Below are 25,726 nucleotides of genomic sequence, written 5' to 3' on the forward strand. Positions count from 1 at the left end.
GAGCTCTTAATATGCATACACCTACATTTCCTTTCTCCAAAGGTTTCCTTGATTTTCCTGTATGCAGCACCTACCTTTCCTAGGACCATACAACCTTCAACATCCTTGCACTTCTCTTTCAGCCAATCTTCCTTAGCTACCTTGCACTTTCTATCCACTTCGTTCTTTAATCGCCTGTATTGATTTCTGCCCTCTTCATTTCTAGCATTCTTGTACTTTCGTCGTTCATCAATCAGGTCTAGTATCTCCTGAGTTATCCACTGATTCCTTGTTGATCTTTTCTTCCTTCCCAACATTTCTTCAGCAGCCCTGCTGACTTCATTTTTCGTGACTATCCACTCTTCCTCTATTGTGTTAACTTCAGCCCTGCATCCCAGATTTCAGAGGATATTTCATATTTTCTCACACCTGGTTTTAGTGAGAAAGGGAGTTCAAAAAATAACTAATGAAAAAGTTGTAGTGTGGATATCCTCTGCGAAAAACACAAGTCTAGAACAAACCAACTGCCGTTTCATACTTATTTTAATCTGATATAAAGACAATTCGCTATAGCAAGTGCATTTTTTGCCGTTATGAATTCTTGCTATAACAGACTTTTACCGCATCATAAAAACGTTTTGCATTTATCATTTAAAAAGAACGATAGGTTATCATGATTAATGAACGTCTTGAATGAAGCTAGCAGAAAACAAGCCGTTAAGAAAAGAGGAAACTTAAAGGTGGGTCTTAGCTGCATAGAAACATTTGCTAACATGGAATTAGAAGCCACGGATCTTGCATTAATTCAGATTAAATTAAAAAGAACTGTGATCACTCAATGAAGAAGTCCGAGCAATTCAGTTAGACTTGGAGTTATTTGACGAATCTGAGGATACTCAGCATGACAAATACCACAAGGAATTCGATAATTGTATGACACAGTGGAATCTACGTGCCCCTTCCGTAAATGATTCTTGCCGTAAAAGAAATATAAGGCTTCCGAAAATAAACCTACCAACTTTTGATGGTATTTTAACCACATGGCTGCATTAAAAGGACACCTTTGGAAATGTGATCATAACTAATGAGGAATTGTCAAATAAGGAAAGATTTCAATACTTGCTCTCATCACTTAAAGGTGAAGCTAGGGGCACAATAAAAAACATCAGCATTTCAGACTCCAACATTACACATGCCTACAATCTAAGCATTTCAGACTCAAACATTACACATGTCTACATCTAATAAAAGGCAGATACCATTGTCCAAAACTCATTGCTTCTGAAAATATCAAACAACTGTTACAACTAACAAGTAAAGCAAATTCTATGCAACCAGAAATGAGTTGTTTAATAACCGCATCTCAAGGTAGCTTAGATGCACTTTCATCATTAAATGCCCAACCCAGCATTCAAGGTTTAATTCTGACTGAATTACTGTTATCGCATGTTGATAGAAAGCTAAGGTTAGAGACTGAAAACATGTATGCTAATCACGATGTCATTAACTTCAATGATCTTCTCAATTGTGAAGTTCTTGGAAAAGAAATGCCAAACTTTGCAGTTATGCATGACTACTTTTTTTCCCAAGCAATCTCATGGCTCAGAACGAGGAAAACATCAACAATTCAATATACCTACCAAACGACATCAGTACATGTCTAAAAACAATTAGTGTTGTCTTTGTAAAGCTTCACACAAACTATATGCATGCCTCGAGCTTTTAAGTTTAAACATCAGCAACAGATACATGGTGGTGAAAGATGACAATGCTTGATTGATTGATTGATTGATTGATTGATTGACTGATTAAGGTTTGTTGTTTAAAGGGGCCTAACATCGAGGTCATCGGCCCTTAATGGTACAAAATGAGACTAAATGAGAGGACAAATTAACAGTCCAAAATCCTCGACTGACCAGAATTGAAAGCGTGAGGACGAAGAATGAATGGATGGATTGATATAAAGTTAATACGATCAGTGGATCCGACCTACAGTGGCTCACATGCACAGAAGCTGGCACAAAACAATAGTAATACGGACCAAGGGACTGCTTCTATAACACGATGCTGAATCGATTATGCTTATAGTAAACTGCGTTGTCATAGTTACCTCAAACTGCGGCGTATCACCCATTCATATAGGCTGAATATTTAATCAATTATGTTGGCCTAATGCAATTCAGTAGACTTTGACTCTTTCCTGAAAATTAAATGGCATATGGCTTTTAGTGCCGGGAGTGTCCAAGGACAAGTTCGGCTCGCCAAATGCAGGTCTTTTGATTTGACGCCTTAGGCGACCTGCGCGTCGTGATGAGGATGAAATGATGATGAGATGATGAAGAAGACACACACACCCAGCCCCCGTGCCAGTGAAATTAACCGATTATGGTTAAAATTCCCGACCCAGGCAGGAATTGAACCCGGGACCCCTGTGGCCAAAGGCCAGCAAGCTAACCATTTAGCCATGGAGCCGGATGACTCTTTCCTAAGCTCCTGCTAATAATTCTGGCATTTAAGACGGAACACGTCATTGCCGATAATATGAGATTTCATATTCACTAAACTGACAATAACCTCAACAAATGCACATGTTAAATAGAGAATATAACTGCACAACTAGCCACTGATTAACTTACAAAAAAGAAAACTAACGACGAAAATAATATTCAGGAAACAAACGCGTAAATAATTACATAAACCAGCAACAATTAACACAGCTAACACAGTACTACTCGGAATAATATCACAAAATCAACTGAGAGCAAGCGAACCACGTGGCGATAGCTTCCTTAAATGAGGCACCTCTGTTATCGCTGCCACAGCAACAGACCATTTTCGAGCAGCGTTAGTCAACTTTTTCTCGCCGGTGGCGCTAAACGTCACACTTCAACTCTCGTGGGCCCAACTATAACAGTTCAGTGTTCATATTAGCACGGAACTCAGTCTTGTTCTTCCTCACCATGAAAATGAAAATCTACAGCCTGTTTCCAGTCATTCGACAGGGTCAGGGATGGAATGAATGAAGACCCATCTAGTGGCGAGGACAGGAAATGTGCTGGCTGCCAAAGCCTGCCGCAGTCCTCTGGGGCAATGATAAATGACTGACAGATGAAATGAAATGCTAATGGAGAGTGTTGCTGGAATGAAAGATGACAGGTAAAACCAGAGTACCTGGAGAAAAACCTGTCCCACCTTCGCTTCGTCCAGCACAAATTTCACATGGAGTGACCGGGATTTGAACCATGGTATCCTGCGGTGAGAGGCAGACGTGCTGCCGCCTGAGCCACGGAGGCTTCAATGATGATAATAATAATAATAATAATAATAATAATAATAATAATAATAATAATAATAATAATAATAATAATAATAGGGAGGGAGGGAAAAAGGAAATGAACAGTGTTTTGAGTAATTCAGGTGAACTCATAATAGATCCCAGGGAATCACTGGAGAGGTGGAGGGAATATTTTGAACATCTTCTCAATGTAAAAGGAAATCATCATGGTGGTGTTGCAAACAGTCAAGCTCATGGGGAGGAGGAAAATGATGTTGGTGAAATTATGCTTGAGGAAGTGGAAAGGATAGTAAATAAACTCCATTGTCATAAGGCAGCAGGAATAGATGAAATTAGACCTGAAATGGTGAAGTATAGTGGGAAGGCAGGGATGAAATGGCTTCCTAGAGTAGTAAAATTAGCGTGGAGTGTTGGTAAGGTACCTTCAGATTGGACAAAAGCAGTAATCGCACCTATCTATAAGCAACGGAACAGGAAGGATTGCAACAACTATCGAGGTATCTCATTGATTAGTATACCAGGCAAAGTATTCACTGGCATCTTGGAAGGGAGGGTGCGATCAGTCGTTGAGAGGAAGTTGGATGAAAACCAGTGTGGTTTCAGACCACAGAGAGGCTGTCAGGATCAGATTTTCAGTATGCGCCAGGTAATTGAAAAATGCTACGAGAGGAATAGGCAGTTGTGTTTATGTTTCGTAGATCTAGAGAAAGCATATGACAGGGTACCGAGGGAAAAGATGTTCGCTATACTGGGGGACTATGGAATTAAAGGTAGATTATTAAAATCAATCAAAGGTATTTATGTTGACAATTGGGCTTCAGTGAGAATTGATGGTAGAATGAGTTCTTGGTTCAGGGTACTTACAGGAGTTAGACAAGGCTGTAATCTTTCACCTTTGCTGTTCGTAGTTTACATGGATCATATGCTGAAAGGTATAAAATGGCAGGGAGGGATTCAGTTAGGTGGAAATGTACTAAGCAGCCTGGCCTATGCTGACGACTTGGTCTTAATGGCAGACTGTGCCGAAAGCCTGCAGTCTAACATCTTGGAACTTGAAAATAGGTGCAATGAGTATGGTATGAAAATTAGCCTCTCGAAGACTAAAATGATGTCAGTACGTAAGAAATCCAACAGAACTGAATGTCAGATTGGTGATACAAAGCTAGAACAGGTCGATAATTTCAAGTATTTAGGTTGTGTGTTTTCGCAGGATGGTAATATAGTAAGTGAGATTGAATCAAGGTGTAGTAAAGCTAATGCAGTGAGCTCGCAGTTGCGATCAGCAGTATTCTGTAAGAAGGAAGTCGGCTCCCAGACGAAACTATCTTTACATCGGTGTGTTTTCAGACCAACTTTGCTTTACGGGAGCGAAAGCTGGGTGGACTCAGGATATCTTATTCGTAAGTTAGAAGTAACAGACATGAAAGTAGCAAGAATGATTGCTGGTACAAACAGGTGGGAACAATGGCAGGAGGGAACTCGGAATGAGGAGATAAAGGCTAATTTAGGAATGAACTCGATGGATGAAGCTGTACGCATAAACCGGCTTCGGTGGTGGGGTCATGTGAGGCGAATGGAGGAGGATAGGTTACCTAGGAGAATAATGGACTCTGTTATGGAGGGTAAGAGAAGTAGAGGGAGACCAAGACGACGATGGTTAGACTCTGTTTCTAACGATTTAAAGATAAGAGGTATAGAACTAAATGAGGCCACAACACTAGTTGCAAATCGAGGATTGTGGCGACGTTTAGTAAATTCTGAGAGGCTTGCAGACTGAACGCTGAAAGGCATAACAGTCTATAATGATAATGTATGTATGTATAATAATAATAATAATAATAATAATAATAATAATAATAATAATAATAATAATAATAATAATAATAATAATGAATTTCTAAATTCAGGGATCTATAGAATGAAATGTAATCAATACCTGGCAAGCTATGTACATCAGACAGGCCGAAATTTTAATATCCGCTACCAAAAACATGTCAACCCAAAAAGATTCAATAGATTCTTGGACACGAGTGAACACATGCAAGATTTCAATCACTCCTTTACGTCCATTCGCTACCAAAAACATGTCAACCCAAAAAGATTCAATAGATTCTCGGACACGAGTGAACACATGCAAGATTTCAATCACTCCTTTACGTCCATTGAAGATGGCATGAACACAATGAAGATCTTACAGAAGGGCAAATTACTCAATATCAATTCACTTTAATCTAAGATTGAATGCAGCACCTCAATGAAATTTCAGAGAAAGTCAATGTCTTAGATGATGAAATCACAAATTTTTACAGTAAGTTCAATTGTTTGTCATCACCATATTACACGCTGGTCTCACGTAGTATGCATTCCAGTCCTCACTACCTTTGTTCACATTCCCCTTCCCCTACCGTGCTCCCCTCTGCAGATAACATTGCTCACACTCACACAAGGACGAATGTGTTACCGACATAGTGTCAACTTAGCCAGCATACAGATATGATCTGACAAAATATGGAGCTGTTGGAAGAGAGTTTTATGTCTGTTTTTCTACATTTTTATCTACAGGGTTCTTCTTTTCCTACATCTTGCTTACCTAGTTTTAATATTCGTCTTAGTAATTTTTCGTTTTCCTTCTAGATTTCGCATCGTGCGACATGACCTGACGGCAGTTGATTTCCACTGAATAGTCTGGCTGGCATTAAATCAATTTAATCTACATTTGTAAATTTGCAACATTTCAGACTTTTTAAATTTTATATATGAAGTGGAACAACAATTTTAATTAATCAATTGTCATGATTTTTGAGTGAAACAATTTTAAGGAACAGAAGAAACTTTTAATTATATCGTCATTTCTTTACGTAGGACTGTTCAATGTCAGACTCATTCTGACATCACCATACTACATCAAAAGACTTTCATCTGATGATTTTTCAACATTAAACTTATTTTAATTTAAATCATATGAATGTAAATTTTATTCATGTTTTGTAACTTTTAATATATTAATTTTAACTTATATCTAGACAGCTTAAGATGGCCTAATGTGGCCAGAACATGTCCTGTTGTTTTAATATGATGCTTTTACAACTTTGAATTGTAAATAAATTTACAGGTATTGACTAGGTTGAACCAATATACTAGCTTTTCAACTTACATAACATAATTGTCAATACGGATCCAAAATGAAATTTATTTCATGCAGAAATCACTGGACAAAATGGGAGACTATTGCATATTGGATGCACCCCCTCCTCACTTTTTGCGCCTATAAAAGCAGAAGGGGGGAGGGTTCTAATACACGAGGAAATATAGCAAATAATGGAAAATATTTGGGGATATGGAAAGGATCTGGTCATGATATTCATATATGTAACAAAATCATAAAGAGTTCCCAGGGAGAATGTTTGAGAAACAATGGTCAAAGAGAGGCTGGGTACACAAACTCTAGAAATGGTGCAGGCAATGTACAAAAACTGAGTCAGCAGCGTACAAACTCCGTTTGAGAAGATAGAATGGTTTAGAAATGAAAGTGGACTAAGACAGGGGAGTGTCCTGTCTCCTTCTTTGCTTCTAATGGATACGGACGATGATGCTTGTTGATTAAAGGGGCCTAACATCTAGGTCATCGGCCCTTAATGGTACGAAATGAGACGAAATGTAATTACAATTTAAAAGTTCACAATCCTCCACTGACCAAAATTCAAAACATGAGGACGAAGAATGAATGGATTGATATCAATGGAGCCGACCCGCAATGCCCCACATTCCCAGAAACTAGCATTAAACAATGGTCTTACTGACCAAGGGACTGCTCCTAAAGCACAATAATGAATCTACGATGCTTGTAGTCTAAAGAGGTCCAAAATCCAGGTCATCGGCCCCTCATAATGGTACTTATCGCTAGGAAAGTAGAACCATGGTATTTGTCATGCTGCAGTACTAATCAAAAGTAGCGTAGACTCGCGGTATTCCACACATTATGATACTACTCACAGGTAATGTAATGCTCACATGTAACACAGACCTATGGTGTTTCTCATATTGCGGCACCATTCACAGGGAATGCAAACCTATGGTGTTCTTCACATACGTGTACTAACCACAGGGACTCGTATTATCCTGTGGTGTTCCTCACATAATGGGTACTAATCATAGGCAAGGCAGACCCATGGTAATGCTCACCCATGGTGTCGCTCATATAGTGGTACTTATCACAGGTACTGTAAAACCCAGCTGGAAGCACACACAGTCGCTACTAATCACGTACCTAACATAGTGGTACTACACGCAAGTAGAAGTGACCCATGGTGTTCCCAGCGTGATGGTACTAATTACAAGTAGTCTCATGCCTCTAATTTGATCATCCTTTGGTCACCCCATTTAGTCGCCTCTTACGGATACGGACATAAATTGTAAAGGGGACGAAGGAAGCATATCAGAATAGGAAGATGAAGTTGTTATTATTATTTGCAGATGATATTATGGTCTGGGGAACAAACAGCGAAAAAGTACAAAACAACATGATCATAGAACAAGAAAATTCAAACGTATGGTATGAAAATCAGAGGAGAGACGAGCAAGACCATGGTGATATCAAGAGGAGCAAGAAAAGGGAAATACAGTGTTAAAATCAATGCTCAAAGCCTTGAAATTGTTGACAGTTTCATATACCTAGGTTAGGGGCCGATGACCTTCGATGTTAGGCCCCTTAAAACAAGCGTCGCCGTCATCATCATCATCATCATCATCATCATATACCTAGGGAGTGAATTAATGCAGAATAGAAGGCTGGACATGGAGATCAACAAGAGTGTGCTATAGGGCAATGTATTCTACTACAGTGTAAGAAATCTTGTCTGGAATAATGAAATACAAAGGAGTTGTCAGGATATAATGTACAAAATGTATTAAGTACCCTTATTGACCTCAGCGGCTGAGACCTCGAAAATGAATATTAGGGAGGATACTAGAATTCAAACCAGCGAAACAAAATTCCTATGAAAATTATAGGAAAGACATATTGATAAACAAAGATGTCGGAATGGAGGTCAGAATGGAAAACCTAAATGGAGTTAATAATAATGTTATTTGTTTTTACGTCCCATTAACTACTTTGGCGGTTTTCAAGATATGCGGAGATGCCAGAATTTAGTCATGCAAGAGTTCATTTACGTACCAGTAAATCTACTGAAAAGAGGCTAACGTATTTTTGAGCACCTTCAAATATCATCGGACTGAGTCAGGACAGTACCTGCCAAATTGGGGTCATAAGGCCAGTGCCTGAACTGTCTGAGCCACCCCGTCTGGCTCCTAAATGAGAGAAACGATGGGAGTAAACTAAGATCGTTTGGATATGTAAAGAGGATGAAGGAGAAAAGAATACCAGAACAGACGATGGAGATAAAGTTTGTGGGAAAATGAGTGAGAGGGGGACATAGAACAAGGTGGACTGATTGGATAAAGAAGGGTGCAAGAAGAAGCAACCTGGACTGGGACAAAAAGATGGAAGAGGAATGGTAGAAGGAGAGAGAAAGGTGGAGGTGGAGAAGTGCCATAAATGCCCTGAGCTGGCAGAAGCCGGATAAGGAGAAGATGGCGATGATGATAATTACAGAAATAAACATAAATGTTTATACATTTTTAAACATTTTTGAATAAGATTGGATAGGATCAGCAACAGCAATATGTGTCATTCTATTTTAATTAAGTTTTTTCTTTTCAAGATATAATTCTGTTGCAATATGTTTTCTTTTTCAGGTAGTTTATAAATTTTATTCAATATTAATTTCGGTAGACTGAAGAACGTATCAGTTTTTAAATAAAATAAAACATTAAATGACAAACAGACCCAAGAACATAATGCTAGGATTATTATTAATATTATTATTATCACCCTGTCACCCTGGCACATTTGGAATTTTGCTAGGAGATTAATACTGGTTACTCCTCATGCCACAAACCAAGAGGGACTAAAATCTACAATCCAACATCCAGCAAAAATCAGTCAAATTTAACATTATCACTCTGACTTACTGCATAGTGCAATAACTGATTAGGCATTAACTTCCTGTATTCAAGATTCAGAAGATATTTAAAGGTTACTTAATTAAAAATTGAAGATCACGACAGTATGTTCAAATGCATTGTGAACCTCGTTTCAACACAAGTCATTTTCTATAGGCAGAAAAGGAAAATAACAGCAAATAAATAAAAATTATGCGAGTTTACCGTCCCATTAGTTGCCATCAATTTTATCAATAATAGTGTGTCAGAATTCTACTTTGTAAGTAAATACAATAATGTGCCAGTAAATCTACTTTCGCAGATCTCTTATATTTAAGAATTATTATATGTACCACATACGGGAAGATTCAACCTCAAGCATAGAAAGAGAGCTCTTAACCAACACTACACTATGCAGTCACTTTCATTACTCGCTTTATTTAAAAGTAAATAATAGAAATTAATTCCACATACCCCTCTGATCATCATCAACAGAAGGAGAGGGAATCGAAGGATGCATGGATAGATGTTTTCTCAACTCTTCCTCATCTTCAAATATAGTTCTAGTAGAAGGCCCATTCTCTTCATACGTTCGGGGGTCAGCACCATTGCTACTATAAGCTGCAGGAACTGTACCATATGGTGAGGGAGGGGCGTAGCCATACATTAGCTTGGAATCTTCACCTGGAAAGTTCACAAATGGGGCAAAGTTAGAATATTACAACCACCTTAATTCACATACAAACTGGCCATAAATTTTGCAACAAGCATATCTTCTTGAGAAGAAAGATTGCTCAGTAAATAAATTTTAAAAAGCAATTACTGAACAACAAAAATCTAATAATAATAATTATTGAAATGTAATTTACTTGTAGTACATGACATAAATCCTTCCCGGGCGGATCTTTAATATGAATTTATATTTTGAGATATCTGAAGTCATATACTTTCTGTTTAACCCTTTCATGGCCAAATCATTTAAGAAATTATTTTTGGGAACTAAACATGTTTTTGTAATGATGGAATGTCAAGGAATGAGAAGCTTTTTTTTTTTTTTTAATTTCATTCGCTGGAACTTTGGAAGAAAAAAATTTGGGAACTATATATCCCAATGGCTGCCAGTATGCCTATGGGCCGGTTCTACCACCTACTGGTAAAGTAGCGCGTAACTTGCCCTCCGCTTAAAAGGATGTTTCCGTTCGACCACTCCCAGGTAGCACTATCGGCAGCACAAATCATCGTTATCCGGCGCGTAATTTATCGGCCACTTCGAGGGCCCAATAAGACTTTACCTGCTGGGCAAGTTTTGAGAGCTGAACAACATTAGCTGTATTTCTGGTGACATACAACTCAAATTAGCTTAGTATACTAAAAAAAATGCATTATACTGTAACAGTGATCGATATTGTATTGCAAGATTTTGAACATTAATGCTTCCTTTGAGTTAGAACGGTCACACCAGCCTCTCGCATTGATAGTGTAGGGAACACATTTTATACGTCAAGCTTTCATAAAGAAACTCTAAAAGGATATAAAATCAAAACCTATTTGGAAATAATTTCAAATGGGATTTAATTTTCTACTTTTTCAGTTTTCAGACACCAGGTATAACTTAGTTCTATGTATCCCTATTACACCAAGCTTTCTCGTAGCGTAATGGCTAACGCGCTCGGTTCATAAGAGGAGGTTTGCAGGTTCGAGTCCTCATTATGACGAATCTTTTTTATTTTCATTATTAGCGTTGGATTAATCTGTATGCCTCTTTACATACGGTCTTTTGTTAATAATATATTTCATTGAAATGTTTAACCACAATATTATGTCTACTAGGAAAATGCTTTATATGTGTGCTACTTATAGAAAGTGATGTTACGATTAATATAGCATATAGGACTGTCGCCCAGGTAGCAGATTCCGTATCAGTCGTTTACATAGTCTTCTTGTAAATGATTTCGAGGAAATTGGAAACTATTCCATTCCCAAATTCCTCTTCCTATGATGAATATTTACTCTGATTAGTTCCTTAACAGTAGCTTCCAACTTTATCTTCATAAAGTTAAACATTAGAATGAAATGCATTGTCAATAAATGGAAGCATGTGGAACTAAACGAGGTCACAGAGCTAGTTGCAAATAGAGCATCGTGGAGATAATCAATTCACAGAAGCCTGCAGATAGAATCCTCAAAGGCAATAAGTCCGTAAGAAAGATGTGGGTGTATATACGTACATGGAAGCGTGTGAAAAAGAGTTAAGAACAACGGCAGGGAATGAAAATAAATTTTTTAATGTAAATTAGAGAGACGATGAAAACCTGCGTACCTTCTATTAAAGAGCGAGCAACTTGACCAATCTACTACGATAATACTTTCCAAAAACGCTGCCTTACATGACAGGTTATAACTCGCGTAAGAAAATGTAGTCTTGAGATTTTAATCCCAATTAGGTATTGATTTTGAAGCTCATAGACTGAAATCACACAAGCTTGACATATCCATAACTCTTAAGACTCCCCTTATTAGGCTTTTTGATGATAATCAACAGATGCAAGCATAGGAAAATAAGACGACCGAAATGAGCTTCATACATTTGACGATAGATAGCACCACACTCGAAAGCGAGAAGTCGCTGAAAATCAGTCTAGCCAACTCTGTATATCAGTGTTTAGCTCTGGCTAGCTACCCAGCGCTTGCGCGGAGGTGGTTGCACGCAAAGCAAAGTACCAGCTGATTTACACCCCCAGGTAGTTTACCTCCCGGGCAGCTGCCAGCCGCTTTACCAGCAGATGGTAGAACCGGCCCTAAGTGACACAAATGTGGGAACTATACTTCCCAAAAACCAAATGCTAGCACACACAAATCAGGACATAAAATGTGAATATGTCCATTCATCTTATACCACACAGAAGTATAACTAATTTATACTGAATAAAGCTGTAACCATCATTTCAGGTAGAATAAGGGGTGTACAAAGTGAAAGCCAAACGAATAATACATCCACAATTATGTATTGGAAAGGTAATCTGAACACATTTATTTATCATGAAACAAGCTATTAATACATTACATTTTACCTTTCATGGAATTTCTGGAACTCGGTAACATAATAACATGAAATAAAATAAAATAACAAAAGAATTCTGGAGATGAATAATCATGGCAAGATGAAGAACTTATGTTCCTGTGTTTCATCTTTACATAAATCCTATTTATTTACCCATACTGGGAAAAAAATATGCTCAATCTATGTCTGAAGCACCACAGAATATTTTATAACACAAATAGCTTAGAATTGCTAGCATCCACCTTTCTGGTGCAGAAAATCACTTCACTTCCCAAAAATGCACGCTCCTGGCAGCCATTACACTACACACATGCAAGCAAACACGTTCACCAACCTAGAAACTGCAAATATACCAGAGCAGAATTTTTTCTAGATTTTCTGATGTCAAAACCAGGTAGCAGCACAAATCAAATGTGGGAATCAGGTCACCCTTTGGCCCAATAGCAGAAAAAATTCAGTGCGAATTATATCACCCTCTGGCCACGAAAGGGTTAAAACATCCTGAGTTTACCAGAAAAAAATTAACATTCAAGCACACACAACAGATCTTAGGACACTGACACACACTGTATTAATTGGAGGTTTCAAGAAAGATTATGTACGAATGACTCTTTCTGCATGGGATCCAGCCGGAAAGATACAAGGGCGGGGAGAGCACAGGAAAGTTATTTGTATATTTCACAAGGAAATAAAATGGCGTAGGGTAGATTCTACCCCATACATGTGTGTTTGAGGGTTAAAAACTCAGCCATATTTCACTGGTTTACTCTGTAATCCAGTAGAGTGAACTGGAATGTCAAAATTGGGACACACATAGCCTAAATGGCTGCTCATGGTAACTGAGGCTATACTGATATATTATTGTTATTTATTACCACCAAATTACACTCTTCATTTCCCTTTTGGTTAACATTTTGGTCATTATTGGTACATTTTTACTTACTCCATAGAATTCTCTAGTGTTCTCTAGCCAATAAACTTTGTCCCTGCTGTTTGTGCATTTCAATTACCTTACTGCACATAACCTCCTGAAAAACTTCTTTCCCAACAGTACCCTATTCACATGCCATATAGCAGTTTCCTCACAATGTCCACTTATGAATGAAAACCTACAACCTGTTTTCCAATCATTGACTAGGTCAGGGATGGAATGAATGAAGCTCCCATCTTGCAGCGAGGATAGGAAATTGTGAAGGCTGCCGAATCCTGCCGCACTCTTCTGGGGCAGTGATTAATGACTGACAGATGAGATGAAATATTGGTTACAAGGATAATGTCCAGATAGAGGAGGTGACTAATACTAAAGAAATATTAAAATTTACCCATGATAACAATGACATTTACTGTAAGATACAAAAGTTAAAAACTACAAAAGCAGCTGAAATTAATAAGGTTTCGGGGGATATACTAAAGACAATCGGTTGGGATATAGTACCATATCTGAAATAATTAGTTGATTATTGTTTGCATGAAGAAGCAATACAAAATGAATGGAGAGTTGCTATAGTAGTAGCCCCTGTGTATAAAAGAAAGGGTGATAGACATAAAGCTGAAAATTACAGTCAGTGTGACATGCATTGCATGTAAGCTTTGGACAAGCATTCTTTCTGATTATATTAGACATGTTTGCAAAATTAATAACTGGTTCGATAGACAGCAGTTTGGGTTTAGGAAAGGTGATTATTCCACTGAAGCTCAACTTGTAGGATTCCAGCCAGATATAGTAGATATCCTGGATTCAGGAGGTCAAATGGACTGGATCGTGATTGACCTATCTAAGGCAACTGATAGGGTAGATCATGGAAGACTACTGGCTAAAATGACTGCAACTGGACTAGACAAAAGAGCAACGGAATGGGGGGCTATATTTCTAGAAAATAGAACTCAGAGAATTAGAGTAGGCGAATCTTTATCCGACCATGTAATAATTAAGAGGGGAATTCCTCAAGGCAGTATTATTGGACCTTTACGTTTTCTTATATATATATATCAATGACATGAGTAAAGAAGTGGAATCAGAGATGAGGCTTTTTGCAGATGTTATTCTGTACAGAGTAATAAATAAGTTACAAGATGGTGAGCAACTGCAAAATGATCTTGATAATGTTGTAAGATTGACAGTAGCCAATGGTATGATGATAAACAAGGTTAAAAGTCGGATTGTGAGTTTCACAAATAGGGAAAGTCCTCTCAGTTTTAATTACTGCGTTGATGGGGTGAAAGTTCCTTTTTGGGATCATTGTAAGTACCTAGGTGATAATATAAGGAAAGATCTTCATTGGGTATACAAATAAATATGATTGTAAATAAAGTGCACAGATCTCCGCACATGGTTATGAGGGGATTGAAATGGTGTATGGCTTTTTAGTGCCGGGAGTGTCCGAGGACAAGTTCGGCTCGCCAGATGCAGGTCTTTTGATTTAACACCCGTACGCGACCTGCGCGTCATGATGAGGATGAAATGATGATGAAGACAGCACATACACCCAGACCCCGTGCCAGAGAAATTAACCAATGATGGTTAAAATTCCCGACCCTGCTGGGAAACGAATCCGGGACCTCTGTGACCAAAGGCCAGCACGCTAACCATTTAGCCATGGAGCCGGACATGAGGGGATTTAGAGGTTGTAGTAAGGATGTAAAGGGGAGTGCATATAAGTCTCTGGTAAGACCCCAATTAGAGTATGGTTCCAGTGTATGGAACCCTCACCATGATTACCTGATTTGTTCTGGATGATTTCCAGCAAACGAGTAGCGTTACAAAAATGCTACAAAATTTGGGCTGGGAAGACTTGGGAGAAAGCTGCCCGACTAAGTGGCACCAATTTTGGTAATGAGACAAAGTCTCTCAGAGTGCATTGGCACTGCCGGTGGCTGCAAGTAGCCTACACAGTGGCCTCCACGGTATGCACTAGCCATGCGTCTTGGTGGGTGTGCTATGTGCCAACTGATGAGCCCAACATAGCACACAGGTACAAAACGCTAACAACCAGGAATGTACGAAAATCAGAAGGAGGAGGATATTAATCCAACAGTTATAGAGATAATGCATGTTTGTACAATGATGATGGTAGCTGGAAAATTTATAATGTCCAATAACAGACCATTTATATTGGTATTAAGTGGTATGTTCCGAGCTGTCAGTGGAGAGATGGCGTGGAATGACAACAGCAGGCGAATAAGTTTCTATTTTTTTTTTTTGCTAGTTGCTTTACGTCGCACTGACACAAATAGGTTTTATGGCGACGATGTGACAGGAAAAGGCTAGGAGTGGGAAGGAAGCGGCCGTGGCCTTAATTAAGGTACAGCCCCAGCATTTGCCCGGCGTGAAAATGGGAAACCACGGAAAACCATTTTCAGGGCTGCCGACAGTGAGGTTCGAACCTACTATCTCCCGAATACTGGATACTGGCCGCACTTAAGCGACTGAAGCTATCGAGCTCGGTCGAATAAGTTTCAGTCGTGTCTTTAAAAGTAGGAAAGATCACAATTTGAAGATGAAGCTGGAATTCAAGAGGACAAATTGCGGCAAATATTTGTTTTTTAGGAAGGGGAGTTAAGGATTAGAATAAACCAAGGGAGATGTTCAATAAATTTCAAATTTCTTTGCAATCATTTAAGGAAAGCCTAGGAAAACAACAGGTAGGAAATCAGCCACCTGGGTGACTGCCCTAAATGCAGATCAGAATGTACTGATTGACTGAAATGTTTCCAGTGTCGGAGAGATAGGAAAGGGTTAGGATTGGGAAGGTAGCGGCCGTGGCATGAATTAATGTACAGATAAGCACACCAGACAAAATATTAGTCATCCTAGTGTGCACGCACAGATGGATTGTTAAGCCTGTACAGATGGTGCAGCAAACGAGTCCTGTGCTCAACCGCACACGCACTGCCTCTACGTGGGCATAAAGCCGTAGTGATCAGAGAGGCACTGGTGTTTCAAGCGGACAGTGTACGTCAACATGGGTAGATGTAAAGATGTGACAGTGGCAAAAGTGGACAATCGTGTTTGGCCGTACCCATGGCCATACAGTGCGTGAAGTTGCTAGATTTGTTGGTGTTTGGCCGCAGACTGTTCAACGTGTCTCCAAGCAGTGGTGTACTACACGTGGCCACGAAACACAACATCAGAAAAGTGGTTGGAAAAAAGATCCTGACAGAGAGGGACCAGAGACGCGTTTCACGGCTTTTGAATCAATATCACTTCCAAACCCAACAGGAATTGCTGCTGTTAGCGAGAGAACATTGCGAAGGGAACTGTGTGCATTGAACCTTAGGAGTCATCACCTCGCAAGAGGGCATTGCTCACACAGGCACATAGAGCTGCGTATTTTCAATGGACTAGAAATCATCTAACGTGGACAGTTGCAGACTGGCGGAACGTAATGTGGTCTGACGAATCCTCTTTTCACTTGTATTCCAAAGATACACGTCATCGAGTGGACCATGGGCCAAATGACTTATATCATGCTTGATGTGTGCAAGGTCAGATTCAAGCCGAAGGTGGGTCTGTGATTTTTCGGGGGTGTTTTTCGTATCATGGATTGGGCCCACTCACTGAGCTGACCACTAACATGAACCAGGATATTTATTTAAACATTCTGGATGATCAGGTGTTGCCTTTCAGACAACAAGAGCATGATGAGAATGGTACTGATAGCCTGATTTTTCAAGATGACAACAGCAAAGATAATTGGACTGGATGCATACGCGACTGGTTTTGTAAACACTCCCCCATCCTAAAACATCTTGATTAGCCTAAAAAAATCACCCAAACTAAACCCCACTGAAAATCTGTGGGACATTTTGGAACAGCGGGTAAAACGCAGACATCAGCCTTTCTGAAATTTGGTGGAATTGCACAATCAACTCCTCGGTGAGTGGCTTAACCTGGATGCAAAGTACCTGCACAACCTTCTGAATTCACCTCCGTGCCAAATGCAGGCAGTTAGCAAGTCCAGAGGCGGAGTTACACGGTATTATATGATGCTTGTAATGATTTCTCCAAGGATGACTAATTTATTGTCTGGTGAGCTTATTTGTCTGGTGTGAAAATTGGAAACCACTGAAAACCATCTTCAGGGCTGCCAACGGTGGGATTTGAACCCACTCAGCCTTTGGGCTGAGGACTAAACATACATCTCCCGAATGCAAGATCACAGCTGCGTGACCCTAGCCATATGGCCAACTCACTCTGCCCCTTTATTCTAACATCCAACTATCTTCACACACAGCAGACTGAATACCTCTGCCATCTGTATGACCTTACAATGTGCATTAATGATACTTTAATATCCTTCCCGAACATCTTTCTGCCTTAATATAACTATACATACCCATTCAATTTCCCCTAAAATTCACAAGACTGCCAGTTACATTTGCCATCGTGTCATCTTCAACTGACTTTCTTGCTAAATTCAATTTCCTAGTAAGTTCCTTCAATGTGACCTTACTTCCACAACTACTCCTAATTCTATTTTTTCTTACCTGCACTTCCTTCTTAATCTCTTCATTTCACTTTTATAATACAGTGGGTCTTTATTATCTCCCACCACCTTTAAAAGAACATACCATGCTTACTCGCATCACTCCCCCCCCCCCCCCACACACACACACACACACACACACGTCGGTTTGAACGATGTTCCATTGACCGAATGACGCTTGAAAATGTTTCAGTTGTAGCGTTTCTACCAGTACACTTTTGGCAGACACTACGCCACGTGTATGAGCGTGCAAGCCCAAGGCTATGCAGACGACATAAGCCTGATGGCGGTAGGAAATTTCCCCAGCACGGTTTCCGAGCTCGTATAGAGCTCTCTACGTAGGGTGGAAAGATGGTGCCACGAGACAGACTTGTCGGTTAACGCCGATAAGACGGAGCTCGTGGTATTTACCAAGAGGAGGAGGCTAGACGGACTGTCAGAGCCTTTCCTATTTGGGAAAAAACTAGCTAAGACAACCTCAGTTAAGTACCTAGGGGTAATCCTTGAGGCAAGACTGAGCTGGAAGAAACATATAGATTATAAGGTGGATAAGGCTCGCAAGATTATGTGGGCCTGTCGCAGGGCCGTCGGGAAGACTTGGGGCCTAAGACCTAAGGTGGTCCAGTGGCTCTGTACCTCTATTGTACGGCCCACGATTACCTATGCATCTTTAATCTGGTGGCCAGGTTCGGAGAGTAAAACTGTGACCACCAAGTTAAACAGTGTCCAAAGACTTGCGTGTCTAGGAATAACAGGGGCACTGGATACTACACCATTATGTGCAATTGAGGCCATCCTAGGTTTTCCCCCCTTACATTTATATGTTAAGGCAATAGCGGGAATGAGTGCCTATCGCCTCTGGTCACTCGGAGGATGGTCCTTCAAAAACCCGAATAGAGGTCATGCCTCTATTCTTACAAGGCTTCACCAGACTTGCCCTATGACAATGATGATCGGGGATCTGATGAAGCCTAGCTTTAATTTGGATTATAAACTTACAGTGGTGATACCCACAAGGGAGGAGTGGGCCGCGGATGCTGGGGCCCGTCTTAAGTCTGGGGGCTGTACATGGTACACAGATGGCTCGCGGATGGAGACGGCCACAGGCGCCGGGGTCTGGGGGCCTAAGACAGGGCTCTCCCTTCCTATGGGTAAATATGCTACTGTTTTCCAGGCTGAAGTATACGCAATACTATCCTGTGCTGTATATATATGGAATATGCCTGGACACAAAAGACACATCACTATTTGTAGTGATAGCCAGGCAGCACTAAAAGCACTTTGGCAGTTAAAACAACATCAAAACTGGTATGGGAATGCCAAAGGATGTTAGATCAGCTGTGTGAATTTAGCTCAGTTACCCTATTATGGGTCCCTGTGCACACAGGTATCAGTGGAAATGAAGAAGCTGACAAACTAGCGAAACAAGGCTCAAAAGGTTCTTTCACAGGACCAGAGCCTTTCCTGGGAGTGTCACTCCGAAGCGTGAGACTGGTAATATCCCAATGGACAAACCAGTCTCACTTAGATATTTGGAAGAGGTTAACTATAGCAAGGCAGGCACGTGAACTTATCAAAGGGCCTAGCCAAAGTTATAAAAAGGTCCTAATGAATTTGAATACGACCAGAATGAGAATGGTAGTTGGACTGCTAACAGGCCACAATACCTTACAGAGACACCTACACATCATGAAAATCACTCAGGATCCGATGTGTAGAAGATGCGGTGAGGAGGAAGAGACCTCCGCGCATGTGTTATGTCAGTGCGAGGCTCTTGCTAGCACTAGACATCGATACCTTGGCTCACATTTTGTGAGCCTGGAAGACATCAGGAATGCCAATATCTGGACACTGGTATCCTTTATAGGAGTACTAGGGCTGGACTAGGCAAACCTGTTTAAGGGGCACAAAGGGTCTTCATAGACCTACGTGTGGAGCTCTGTGAAGACAGGGCTCGCCCATTTCTTATCTATCTATCTATCTATCTATGAGCGTGCAACGAAAGGATTTTCATTTATGGAGACATTACTGCACCTAGTGACTGCATCAACCATAACGGAGTAGAATACAATGGCATTAAGGAGTCATTACGAGTTCTATACAATGTTATGATGTAATTCATGGTGTGAATTCTGTGGAAGATCTTACATAGCGTTCATTTCTAAGTCATACTCTGGTTTATTCATATCAAAGGTAATGAACAGTGTGTGCGGTGGATTATATGTGTAATATGGAGCTAATGTGCTGTTGTGCACAGATCTGATTATGGCTAGATGAAACTGTAGACCAAGTGTTTATTGCTTGTTCATTCATTAACGGATACAATATTGATGTCATCATTAATTCTACAGTAGCCATTTCACATTGTGAAGGTGTATGGCTTAGTGAACAGAGTATAGTGAGGTGACCGGGATTGTTTTTTTTTTTGTACGGTTATAACACGTGCTAAATTGATTCCACGGTGATAATGCTATTTGGTTCACGTAAATGAGGTTAAGAATGGGCAGTAGTATTATCCCTATGAAATGATCAATTTGAAGTGTGGCCTTCAGAACCATGTATAGTTGTGGTGTATAGCTTGCAGGCGTTGTTTGTGGATGTTTATTTTTGTAAATGGCAAAATGAGTTTGTCTCATCACATGATAATTGTTTTATTTTATTTTGTGTCGGGAGTAAATTCACACAGTGAAACTTATGGTAAATCTTTCATCAGTGGAATAAGGAAAAACCTGGCATGCTACCCAAACTTATTTTTGGAGTTAAATAGTCACAGGTAAGGTAATGAAGCAAGTTTGGAGCCTCATCAGACTGATGACTGACGAAACCTTGGGAGAAGGATTTCATTCCTGCTCTACAGAGTCAATCATTCCTATAAATCTTTTGTAGGTGGTGCCCAATTTTGTCATTTAAAGTTTATTCAAGTTAATTATCCGTTTCGTGTTTCTATATCGCCAAATGGTCACAAGCTTCAAGAAGCCCAGGATATCTAATGCAATGGATGGCTCAGAGGATGAAGTTAGGACAACACAATGGATACAAACAAATCTGCTGACAAAAATTGTCTATCTACAGGCACTTCTTCCAGAGAAAGCTGTGGAGCATAAAGGATAGGTACACCGATTTTACTTACGCACTTAGTGAGCTAATGTTGATTCTTACATTTTTGTGCCTGATTTTTTTTTTTTATTATTCTGGGATATCTGAAGCCATCTCTTTTCAGTTATGATATAACGGTTATAAAAAGAAAAGAACAGATCATTATGCAATGTTTATGTTGCTCGGGCTGACCCCAAGATCAAGTTCACCAGTATTGCCACCGCTTTTGAACTTCACAGCACGAAGTTTGAAAAAAGTCTCACTACTGGTCAAATTGTGTTATTTCAGATATGGTATTTGCTTTTAAATATTCATTTGATACATAAGTGAAGATTTTGAAGTTATATATCTCAATTTTACATCAGATTTTTTCCATCACCTCATAATATCCACGTATTCCCCCCACCCCCTCCAGTTTTGCCCCCTAAATCTTAAGAAAGAGGGGGGGGGGGAGAAATTATGCAAGTATATCTGGTACCTATTTTCACATTCTTAACAGCTGCTTTAAACCCATCCCAAAGGCTGTTTACATTTTTATTTACCATTTTCCATTAATCATAATTACTTTTTCAAAATGCCCCATGCATTTTTAATATTAAGACCTGCTGAAATTTTGCTTCCTAACTGAGTTACAACACTGAGTTGCTACTGATAGATTACAAAATGGAATAGGGTAGATGTTCTCTTTTGTCATTTTGTCAAATGTATTCTAATTTCTTGGGTGCCCAGTTTGAGCTTCACATTATTGTTTTGTCAATAGTTTTATTTTCTACTCTGATAGGGCTGATAGAATATCTCAATAAATGTATGTTCACCTACTTATTTTCAGGCAGCAAACTCCCGTAACACCACCATTTCCTAAATTTTATTTCCTATTACTTTCTGTAAATATTTCTGATGTTTTGAATGTAAGATAGAGGATACAAAATCATACATTGGTGCGGTATATCACAGCAAGTGGTGCACAACAACTTGCGAATATCTTTTAAATGTTAGGACAGGCTGACTTTGTGAATACATCAACATTTTAACTACTCTTCAACAACCTTCGTCAAGACAAGATAACAGCAACAAGAGGAGTGCTAGGTGATGATGCTAGTATTAGCTTTCCTCTCAGACTGGTGTATTAAAGACTTTAATTCTAATGCGGCTGTTCAGGATTTAAAAAGTTCTGCCTACCACCTCACAATATCATGCTCATATCCACTAATAAGCTATTCAAATAATGAAACACAATAACGGTTCCAACAAAAAAGAGAGGGTTAACACAGATTAAGAGATGTGAGTTTTCATGTTTGTCTTCTCTCCTATTTCTGATGCTTCCTCTTACTACAGTAAACTGTCATTGTTTTTATTCTGAAATGTGTCCCTATCCTTTTACATATGACCCAATTTGTCACTTGCTTGTTCCGTTCCTTTACTTATACTGACCCATTACATCACTACTTTTCTCCTCATGCGTTTGCCCTGTTCTTCCTAGTCTTTCATCATCAGTATATTTCTCGCACTTTCTTTTTCCTGTATCAGTATATTTCTCGCACTTTCTTTTTCCTGTATTTAAGTGGTTTTCTTATTATCCTATTCTTCGCCACATCAAGATTGGAGATCACTCTTGAACATCTGACTATGTTTGAACTGGGCGTTTCTCAGGCTTCGGGCCTCAGAGTTTATTATTAGCTGGGTGCAGGGATTTTAATTGTTAACAGTAAATTCCCTTGGCCTGAGAATTGGGTGTCTGCACTCTCCCTAACATTTCAGCAACTTAAATACCATACACAACACTACCCTCCACCACAATAATATGCAGTTTCACATACACAGCAGATACTGCTCACCTTCACCAGAGACTCTGCCTTACAAGTGTTGCATCCAGTTCCAATACCCCATGGTATTAGAGCCCTGATGGATCTTAGCCTACCAGATGATCGTTGCTCAGCATGACAAATGCTCTCGACCATCATTCTTGGCTTTCTAGACCAGGGCAGCTATCTCACCATCAGACAGCCCCTCGACTACTCTCACGTAAGCCGAGTGGACTTCGAACCAGCCCGTAGATCAAGGTAAATAAATATTCCTCACCTGGCCAGGAAACGAACCTGGGACTTCTGGATAAGAGGCAGGTTCACTACCACAAGATTGTAGGGGTCCAGCTGCAATTACCACAACACGTCTGTCCTCTTGATGATGTTCGAACCAGAAACAAGCTCATCATGGGATGACAACAAATGAATCTAGAATAACTGGGATCAACGAGAGAGACCGTTGAAGATACAGAGATTATTTCCGACCTTTGTGTCTCCTCTTTCCATACAATAGCCAGTCTTAGTAGCTCAGATGGTAGAGCTCTGACCTTCTGAGCCCAACTGGCCAGGTTTGATCCTGGCTCAGTCCAAGGGTATTTGAAGGTGCTCAAATATGTCAGCCTCATGTCTGTTTACTGGCACATAAAAGAACTTCTGAAGGACAAACTTCTGGCACCTTGATGCCTCCAAAAACCGTATCAGTGGTAAACGGGATGTACAATTATCACCACCACCACCTTTCCAAATATGTCTAGATAGGCAGAGTTTGACAATCCGTGCTGACCAACAAAAGAATAACCGATATCTTATTTTTATAACTGAACAATGGGTCGCAACAACGTTTTAAGCAACTGAATTGTGCGATTTGAGATTTCTGAGCAACAAGGTTGCATCTGTTCCTCTGCTTCTCTGGAAATGATTGTAACAATCATATGGACTCTGGTTACGTCAGCAGGATGTTTTCAACTGCTGGCTTCCGTGGAACAATGTTGCATATATGAGAAAATGAAGGATGCTAGCTACACCCATGCTGCTGTCATGTGATACTCAGCAACATGTAAATAGTGGCAGAAAATGGAAAAGAAATGTGGCTGAGTGGAAGCAAAACATTTGGAAGAGATGCGGAGATGAAAGGGAAGAATATATCAATAATAATAGTAATAATGTTATTTGTTTTACATCCCACTAACTACTCTTTTATGGTTTTCGGAGACACCGAGGTGCCAGAATTTAGTCCTTCAGGAGTTTTTTTTTTACATGCCAGTAAATCTACCGACACGAGGCCGGCGTATTTGAGCACCTTCAAATACCACCAGACTGAGCCAGGATCGGAACTGCCAAGTTGGGGTCAGAAGGCCAGCACCTTAACTGTCTGAGCCACTCAGCCCGGCAAGAATATATCAGCTCCGAGAACATTGTAAAATGTGCTCTATCAGAACCAAGTGAGGTATGTACTGTAAAACAATGGCGTTTGTACTAAAAAATCTACAGCCTGTTTCCAATCATTCAAACGGGTCAAGAATGGAAGGAACGAAGTCCCAATCTAGCAGCAAGGATAGGAGTTGTGCCAGCTACCGAAGCATGTCGCACTCCTCTGAAGCAATTATTAATGCCCGACAAATTAAATGATATTGGAGAGTGCTGGGGAAATGAAAGATGACAGGGAAACGAAGTACCTGGGATAAAACCTGTCCCGCCTCCACTTTGTCCAGCACAAATCTTGCATGGAGAGACCGGGATTTGAATCACGGAACCCTGTGGTGAGGCCAGCGCGCTGCCGCCTGAACCACTGAGGATGGTGTATATACTGTGGTAGGAAACTAAGAAAAATTCTTAGAATATCTATAGCCTTCATAATAACAAAGCTATGAACTGTTTTGAGATAATAACCTACCATACTTACTTGAATCTAATATGCCATGAAATCTAAGGTGCACCACAATTTAAAAGGCTTGAAATAATTAAATATTTGTTCATTCCCATTAGGTATGAGTAAATACTGCAGCTTTGCTAGTACCTATGTAACCACACTTTTACCCACTATTAAATACTAAATAGTTTTGGTACATTGAGTTTGTTTCAGGTCATAGAACGTGCACGTAAGAAAGGTTGTTTCAGCAATACCATAAGTGTGCAGGGGAAGCAGGGGCTCTGTACAATAGCTTCAGACATCATACACAGCATACAATGTCCCTGAAGGTGGAGAACTCAAGAGGTGGTAGGTGGAGGAAGGTGTATCTTGACGACAAGCCACTGTAGTCTACTGACTGAAACACGATACAAAATGAGGGTGTGTAAGAAGACAGTGTGCGACACATTTAAAGCAGCCCCAAGAAGACTACAATGCCTTAAAAAAAAAAAAAAAAAAAAAGAAGCCCAATGTTCAGCTGCAGGATAATAGAGATACTCACCAATTGGGAACATGCATCATTTTCAAAAATATTTTTTTTGAAAAGTACACCAATGAAATAGTACGTAAACGTATTACATTGTGGTATGTTGCCTTGTTTTCTACCATTAAAAAAATATTTAATAGTGCCTTTCCGCAAGGCGAGTGAAACGGCCTCTGACGTAAGCGGCGCGCTGTGACGTCACGATCCCGTATCGCATGGAGCTCTACCAGCCGTTGTGCATCAGCCGTTGCTAAAGCCGATTGTTTATTATTCATGATCGCGAATAACTTCAGAATGACAGAAGAAAGGTTCAAAACAGCACAATCAGACAATCTATCATGTGTAGATGTCATCATTCTTGAAAAATAGTGACTTTTGTGGCCGCAGAATTTCGCGGATAAAAAGCAAGTTTGTAAGTGGCATCTTTTATATACGTGCAATGTACTGTAACCCATAGTATTAGGATAACAACTGAACCTGGATAGATATCACATCACTTTCAACATTTCCTTCTAGACTGATTCCCCTATTAAAGAATAACATTACATTTTCGGGCTTTCAGCATTAGTAAAGTAAGAAATCGGATTTCAGCACTAACATAAACATATAGG

The 25,726-nt window shown here is 39.8% G+C and overlaps 1 protein-coding gene across 5 annotated transcripts in view; it reads right to left on the reverse strand.

The window, feature by feature from the left end:
* The window catches only part of p120ctn (adherens junction protein p120), a 914,089-nt gene that overhangs the window by 564,087 nt on the left and 324,276 nt on the right, over positions 1 to 25,726 (reverse strand). For all 5 annotated transcript variants that reach the window (XM_067140690.2, XM_067140688.2, XM_067140689.2 and 2 more), the window contains exon 7: positions 9,752 to 9,961. In XM_067140690.2, coding sequence (XP_066996791.2) covers positions 9,752 to 9,961 — 210 coding nt within the window. The remainder of the gene's footprint in view (positions 1 to 9,751; positions 9,962 to 25,726) is intronic.

Source organism: Anabrus simplex, chromosome 2 (assembly GCF_040414725.1).
Source record: "Anabrus simplex isolate iqAnaSimp1 chromosome 2, ASM4041472v1, whole genome shotgun sequence".
NCBI classification, from domain to species: Eukaryota; Metazoa; Arthropoda; class Insecta; order Orthoptera; family Tettigoniidae; genus Anabrus; species Anabrus simplex.